The sequence below is a fragment of the Limulus polyphemus genome, unplaced genomic scaffold, assembly GCF_000517525.1.
Source record: "Limulus polyphemus unplaced genomic scaffold, Limulus_polyphemus-2.1.2 Scaffold4534, whole genome shotgun sequence".
In the NCBI taxonomy this organism is placed as follows: domain Eukaryota; kingdom Metazoa; phylum Arthropoda; class Merostomata; order Xiphosura; family Limulidae; genus Limulus; species Limulus polyphemus.
The window spans coordinates 79930-88149 of record NW_013670144.1 but is presented as its reverse complement, the minus strand read 5'-3'; the positions used below and the strand labels follow the sequence as shown (position 1 = coordinate 88149).

General features: G+C 35.3%; 1 protein-coding gene across 1 annotated transcript in view; it reads left to right on the top strand.

Moving 5' to 3' along the window:
• Positions 1-3431: 3431 nt before the first annotated feature.
• LOC106471313 (potassium voltage-gated channel protein eag-like) overlaps positions 3432-8220 on the top strand; it is a 20419-nt gene continuing 15630 nt past the window's right edge. Inside the window, exons 1-2 of the mRNA XM_013931908.2 lie at positions 3432-3626; positions 5977-6229. Coding sequence (XP_013787362.2) covers positions 3477-3626; positions 5977-6229 — 403 coding nt within the window. The 5' untranslated portion in view covers positions 3432-3476. The remainder of the gene's footprint in view (positions 3627-5976; positions 6230-8220) is intronic.

Here is an 8220-nt window from a genome sequence, read left to right as displayed (position 1 = left end):
TCCATCACGTTGTGAACGTCTTATATATACAAGACTAACACATATCTAGTAAATGCAAGGGCATTCTTGAAGGAACAGGATATTTCTAGAAACAGGTGGCGTGATACTAGTCACGTGACCTCGCTGACGCAACAATATATTTATTCCGAACTCAAGTAAATGAAATAAAAAACAGTTTAACTCTATCTCACCTTAATGCTTACAAATTAATTTTGAAATTTAAAGTTTAGAAAAAATCTCAGGAAAATGATGGAAAAGAAACAGCACAGTGGAGAAGTTGTAAAAATTTTAATTAACATTCATTACTTTATTCAACATTTAAAAATTAATCAAAGTGTATTTAAATATTTTCGTATTTTATCTGTCTTTACTTTAAGAGCATAAAAAATAAATACAAATTCCACTTTGTGGGGCTGGTTGACACGTGTGTCAATATGCCCTAACTAGAATGTGTCAACGTGCCCCAAACCGCCATTTTACCACAAATTACTCTTGCATGTCTTTCCAGTCATAGTTATCAACCAAAGTTATGTACCATCAAATTGCTTAAAGATTGCACTTTCAAAAGCTATGTAGCTTAAATTCTCTTAACAAAGTATTTAGTTAATATGACATAAAACTTTCACACTAGAAAATACTTATGTATGAGAAAATATCAGTTTTTCATCCTGCACACGACAGAGGCTTCCGATCACGATGAAACGACAATAGCAAGTGACGCGTGTTTGGATGTACTAGAGGACATGATATTACGACTATGAACCTCAGCTTATGAAAAGATATCGGTATTATACGAACTCGCCGCTTTAGCCAACCCAGTCTCCCCTATTATCAAGTCGTCAACGGAAAGTCATTTTCTAAACAAAATACCTACCTTTTCACTGATTGTCCGATACACTGATATTTTGTTCATACATACAGATAAAAATTCGTGACACATTTCGTATTTAATAGTTTTATAATATTTGGGCTGAAAATGTATTGTAAGGAAAGTGAAGAATTCGCGTGAAAGCACTAGCCATAGCAAATACATAACTAAAGTATTTATTGTGTGTATCATTTAACTGTAACAACATAAACCTTTAAATCCTGCTTATTAATCCAACTCAACACACTGTAATAAATTATTTAACGTAAAAAGAGAAATTACATTAGTATGAAAAATGTAGACCGTCTGTTACTTTTGATTTTTTTACATTTTTTACACAGAAGCGTGCCTAATTACTTTCTAACTGTCAGAGATTACTATCAACCTTCTAGTAGGCATGAGTATGAAATAGTTAGTGAAAACAAATATCTCTATACTGATGGTATAATTATATCTCTATCTTTTCATTGGTATTAACATTTCTATAAATAATGTAAGACTATATTCCAAATGAACTCAGTATGCAGTGACTGTCATTGTTAATTCAGTTTTTTGTCAGGAGGTAAAAGTATTTATTCTTAATTGTTTTTTTATTAATTTCCGCTCAAAGCTATTCATGGATTGTCTATACGCAAGCGTCCTGCTAGACTAGAGGAAAGACAGCTAGTCAACGGTAAAAAAATATTGAACTTATTCTTTTATGAGAGAATAATGGGATATGACCGTCAACTAAAATACACCCACCGGCTCAAATTGGAAAGCTCGTTTCTGTGTCAATAGGTCGCCAACTCCGAACCCTTGAACTCACAATACAAGCCCATTAATCACTATCCCACTCTCAGCCCTGCAAGTATAAAGTAACTCCTGAAAAAAAATACTTGTATGTTTTCACTGGCTCATTACTTCACATAGCATAATAAAATATCCCAATGATGTCAATATACAATATGTAGTTTTTAATACGCTCTTTATCAAGGGAATGTTGGAACATAAATTTGATGACTTAATCTAATTTAGTTGTCTCTCTCTCTCTATTTCTGTATGTACCATATCCAACCAGAACGTTGGTGACCATGGTCTTCCACTGATCTCTTCTATGTACCATATCCATACACAACGTTGTTGACCATGATCTTCCACAGATCTCTATATATGTATCATATCCATACAGGACGTTGGTGACCATGATCTTCCACACATTTCTTCTATGTACCATATCCATACAGGACGTTCTTGACCATGGTTCTCCACAGGTTTCTTCTACGTACCATGTCCATATGGGACGCTCTTGACCATGGTCTTCCATAGATTTCTTCTATGTACCATATCCCTACAGGACGTTCTTGACCATGGTCCTCCACAGATTTCTTCTATGTACCATATCCGTACAGGACGTTCTTGACCATGGTCCTCCACTGATCTCTTCTATGTACCATATCCGTATAGGACTTACTTGACCACGTTCTTCCACACATTTCTTCTATGTATCATATCCATACAGGACGTTGTTGATCATGGTCTTCCATAGATTACTTCTATGCACCATATCCAAACAGGACATTGGTGACCATGGTCTTCCACAGATCTTTATATATATGTACCATATCCATACAGGACATTGGTGACCATGATCTTCCACAAATTTCTTCTATGTACCATATCCATACAGGACGTTGTTGACCATGGTCTTCCACAGATTTCTTCTATGCACCATATCCATACAGAACGTTGGTGACCATGATCTTCCACAGATTTTTTCTATCCACCATATCCAAACAGGACATTGGCGACCATGGTCTTCCACAGATCTCTATATATGTACCATATACATTCAGGACATTGGTGACCATGGTCTTCCACACATTTCCTCTATGTATCATATCCATACAGAACGTTGGTGACCATGATCTTCCACAGATTTTTTTCTATCCACCATATCCATACAGGACGTTGGTGACCATGGTCTTACACAGATTTCTTTTCCTTGAGGCACAAATAATTTCCAATGTCGATACATTCATCCATTTAGATAAACTCTTAACATAAGTCAACCTTTATCTTTCACGGTCTCTCCTTACTTCAATCTTGCCAATTACGATCAGACTTTAAATTTCTTTCCTCGTAACGTGTCTTAAAAATTACAGCTGTCTCTTCCTGCAACCTACTCTTGACAAAATATCTTTATTCGAGGTGTGACTTGTCCAATATACCTTCAAGATATACATTGAGAACCACAACTCAACTGTTTTAATTCCCTTTTCCATACTTGGCGATATTGCCCAACATTGTGATGAATACGTGAAAGTTGGTATAATGTAGGAATCCAAAACTCTTAACTTCGTCCCCATAAAAATTTTACCATTAATTTAGCAGTAGCTTTTTTTATAATATTATTCGTTAAAAGGTGGCGCTGTTTAACTTGTTTAGGTTTTATCATATTGAAATAAATCAGCTTTGGAAATGAGAAGTTCAGTTTTTAGTACTCGATCTTTAATATATTTCGGACAAACAAATTTATCTATTAATATTTCTTCATATTTTAATAAATCTCTTTACAGCTCTGCTATACGCCACTATTTTTGGCCACGTGACCACAATCATTCAGCAGATGACGTCAGCTACAGCACGTTATCATGACATGTTAAACAACGTTCGCGAGTTTATGAAACTGCACGAGGTGCCCAAAGCATTAAGTGAGCGTGTTATGGATTACGTAGTGTCAACATGGGTCATGAGCAAAGGAATTGATACGAAAAAGGTAAAAGTCCCATGAACAAAGATAATTTAATACTGTAAACGTTGGTTTTTGATGAATTAAAACAACATACTTAATTAGTGAGAAAAGTGTTGTTTTTATCAAATAATAATATTTGTGTTTTTCAAACTTAGCATGCCGGCTTTGTAGCAATTGCTTAACTTTGAATGAGGGTTGTCACCTGTATGGAGAAATAGTAGTTTTCAAATATACTGTAGAATAAATGACAAGAATAATTTTGGTCATTGCAAACCGAATGAAATAGCTCAAGAGTTCTGGCACATTTTGCCCATTAACAAATTCAAAGAGTAAAAACAAAACGATGTTGAATTCACGATGTAGTGATTCAGTTGATCAAATCATATGCCCAGCAGGCTCAGTTACTGAATTCCGCCTAGTTCTACTCTTAAACATTTTTTAAAAAAATCACTCGACAGAGTTGTGACAGTTTGGGTTGTTAAAAATTGCCTTAGTAGCAATAACTAGTAGATTAACCCTTCTACACAGTTGGTATAATGATCATCATCTGCACATGATGCCCGAATTCAAACCTGATGCAGAGAAATAAAAAATTACGACATAAAAATTAGTGTGCAGCTAGTATAGTTGTCCCACGGCCCTGGGATAAGGCCCGTGAACAACCATTGTTTTTGAGAGAGGAAGAAGTCATAGTTTGAGTTATTAAAAAGTGTCTTACTAAAATTGTTAATGAATCATACCTTTATATCATTTGGTAGAGCATTCGTCTGGTGTGCAAGAGGTCTTTGGTTCAATACCCAGTCGAACACAATTACCACAGTGTCTTACTTTAAACATTTCTGTGCTTACAAATTGAGTAAGTTGACTCCCACTTCTTTACGAGTGTCTTTTGAATGCTAAAATAATTAATTATTCAGTTTGAAAATTTGGATCTTTATAAAATATTCTTTCATCTGGATGGCCATATGTATGTGTAGAAGCAGTGGAGAAGGCTGATCCGAGGCTACAAGTGGAAAGTTTTGCTCAAAAACTTAATTTGCCACAAACTATATCTTACAGACATTAAGGACAGTGTTCCACCTTTTTTACTTGCTTTTGTAGGTCGAGTTTTGATTATCAATTGAGTTGGTTATAAGATATCCCCTAAACATATTAGGCTTATTTTCATCATAGTGGATATGTCATTACAGGAAGTGTTGTCATGTACCCCTCCCCCATGAAAACCTACACCCAATTCATTAGAAGCCCACCTACGATCCTTGTCTTACTGTAAAATGTAGCTTTTTTTTATTCTGATTTCTCGTTTCTTTATAAGTATTGAAGAAACTGACTGCATTATAATTATTTTGGTAAATAGAGTCCGTTATGACAAAATATTAGATCACGTTATTCTTCGTCTACATTAGCAAGACACTGAGAACATTAACTTCCAAGAAAACTGGAAACTCCTTTATAATCATCCTCTTGTTAAAAGTCGTCTTACATTTCTACTGAAGACAGAATCATAGACAATCCATTGAGACAAATATGTTTGGCGAGAATATTGGGCATTGTATCAGGCAATCTTGGGCTGGGGAATTCTCCAAAAAGAATGTATTTAAGAATATCATCATGAAATTTGTGAAATGTGAAAACGACCTTTAGAAATGGGATTGCAAAGATTAATGGAAACTGTCCATGAATTCTTACACTAGTTTCACTTAGGGATGCGCTTGATATGATGATTGAGGATGAAGGAACTCATATTGAACACTTTAATGGCAGATTTTGAAACACTTTATATCATTTCTAAACTTTACAGAATAAAACATACAATTCTACATGTGTATCAGAAGAAAGAGATAATCGTTTTAAATATAGAAGTTTTGTTTATAATAATATTGTAAATTACAATGCACTACGTCTTGAAAGGTGTTTTTAAGCCTAATATTTAAGCTAAAAGTATATAAAAAGCTAATAACCTAGATTTATTACTTTTCAGATAAGAAAAAAAATATTCGTGTTTGAACGTAACATAGAATAAACTGAAGTGATTTTTCCCTTTTGGTTGTTGTTAAGCACAAATTTATGCAAGAGGCTATCTGTGCTCTGGCTGCCACAGGTATCAAAACCCGAATTTTAGTGTCGTCAGTCTGCATACTATCTGCTGAACCGCTGGTGGCATTCAGTTTTGAAAGTCAGGAGAAATCTTACAAATAACAAAATATACATTTAAAATATAACTTAGCAAAATCTCAGACTATGAGTAGTTTCATAGTTTAAGTTTTAATATAGTTCAGGCATGATACCATCATCTACATACGTATAGTGTTAAAATAAGGAAAAGTAAGGCCCTTTCACCTTTATAGAATGTTAACCTTTTATTTATTCTAAGGTGCTGAACTATTGCCCGAAGGACATGACTGCTGATATCTGTGTCCATCTAAACCGCAAGGTGTTCAATGAACATCCAGCTTTCCGACTAGCCAGTGATGGCTGTCTTCGTGCTTTAGCTATGAACTTCACCATGGACCACAGCGCACCAGGAGATCTCCTATACCATACAGGGGAGAGCATTGATACACTGTGTTTTGTCGTTTCCGGCTCATTGGAAGTCATCCAAGATGATGAAGTTGTAGCTATATTAGGTGAGAACTTTTCTTTATCAATATCGATATCACTGACTGTTATCAATAGGAGTCAGATTTTTGCTTTAAAATCTAAAACTCTAACTCTGCCCATCCACAGTGTATCCTTATAAAGAAAAGAATCAAAAGATAAAGATTAATTTGAATATAACAAATACTACTACAAGTTTTCAATATGTTTTACCTTAAAGGTAGAAGACCACGCACGTACGCAGGTGGGGTTCAAGGGGGGTTCTGCCGAACACCCTATTTTTGTGATGTAAAAAAATATTGCTACTAGGTTCATGTGAACGTTCGGCATCTACTCTCCGCTGGTTGAATAATTAGCTGAGGTGTACAAAAACCGAAAAAGGCTCTATCTTTAATACATAACCATTATGACACTGCTATCAATGTTGAAAAAAATGGACAGCTTTTGCCACTGACCTTTGTGTTCATGGATTCTCATCTATTACAAGACACCAAACTGTGTTTACCACGGTTAGAATATGCCTTGTTGTAGGTCTCTATCTGTATGGTTCTGGATTCCAAAGTTGACCCATATTCCTCTGTTTTCAATGTCATTACGTGCAAGGAATATCCCTCTTTGTGAAATTCTAAATCCCCAATCGCAATGCTTCTTTATGATCTAAGTGTATGAATATTTTGCATCCAAAAATAATCAAGTTTCCATAGCTTTACACTACCTACTTAATGACAAACATAGTCAAAATGTAGCTCTTATACATCCGTTCCACGGTGTCTTTATATCGATTGCAGTTGACACATGACTTGCTTATTTGTATATTCAAACTAGTTTTGATATAACGTATTTAACTCTATGTGATATAATGCTTTCTGTTGTTTGATTTCCTCTTAACAGGCTGTTTTGAGTACTATTGATTTATCAATGTAGAAACGTGAAGGCAAATTACGGTTTTTAAGCTAGAACATAAGCTGGGACATTACTTCCTACACACTTGAATGTCTATGTGCAGTAATGAAATCATTGATTTTCATAATGTTGTTTCGTAATCTGTTTCATATATTCGCACAAAGCTACATTAGGGTTATCTGCACCAGGCGTTCCTAATTTTAAGCTGACAGACAATAAAAAAGACAGCTAGTCAACCTCACCCACAACCAACTCTTGGGCTACTCTAATAGAATAATGGCGTCACTCTTATAAAGCACCTATGCCTCCAAAGTGCAGAGAGCAATTTTAGTTTTGCGACAACAGGACGCGAAACATTAACTCACGGATCTTCAATCCGCAACGGTAACTACCAAGTCACGCCCAATAAGGACAAGAGCTACAACGTTCTCCTAAATTTGTGCGCAAAAAATTTGTTCTCGGGTCACAGATAGTATCAACCTATAACGTCGTTATTGTTTTATTTGTGTAGTGTACAAGGCTTTAAAGTTGTTTAATTTTTACCTGAAGCCCAATTTGAAGTTAGGAACGTCTTATTGAAATCATACAATACTGTTGCGTCAGCGAGGTCACGTGACTAGTGTCACGCCCCCTGCTTTCTGGAAATATCTTGTACCTTTGTGAATAGTCGGGAGATTACTAGATATAGGGTAGTCTGGTATATATATAAGAGGGTGAGTAATTGACCTGCAGTGAGAAAGTATTGTTGAAGTTAACGTTCGTTATAGCGTTTGTTTTAGCGCGAATGTTGAAATCAAGTGTATCGGTAAAGTTATATTCAGAAAGAATAAACCAGTTTTATTAAGTAAGGACTTGTGTCGCTAAAGTTTCGTCGGAACGAAGTTACGGAAAATCAATTAACAAACGGAGACGTAACAATACCTAAACAATATTGCTAACGCGGTACCTGCAAGAGTGGATTAGACGCGAGACACCATGACTTATATATATATATATATATATGTGTGTGTGTGTAGATATATGTGATCAATCATACTTAGTTTAATCAAGCTTTATAAGTTTGTTTGTTTGTTTGTTTGGAATTAAGCACAAAGCTACACAATGGGCTATCTGTGCT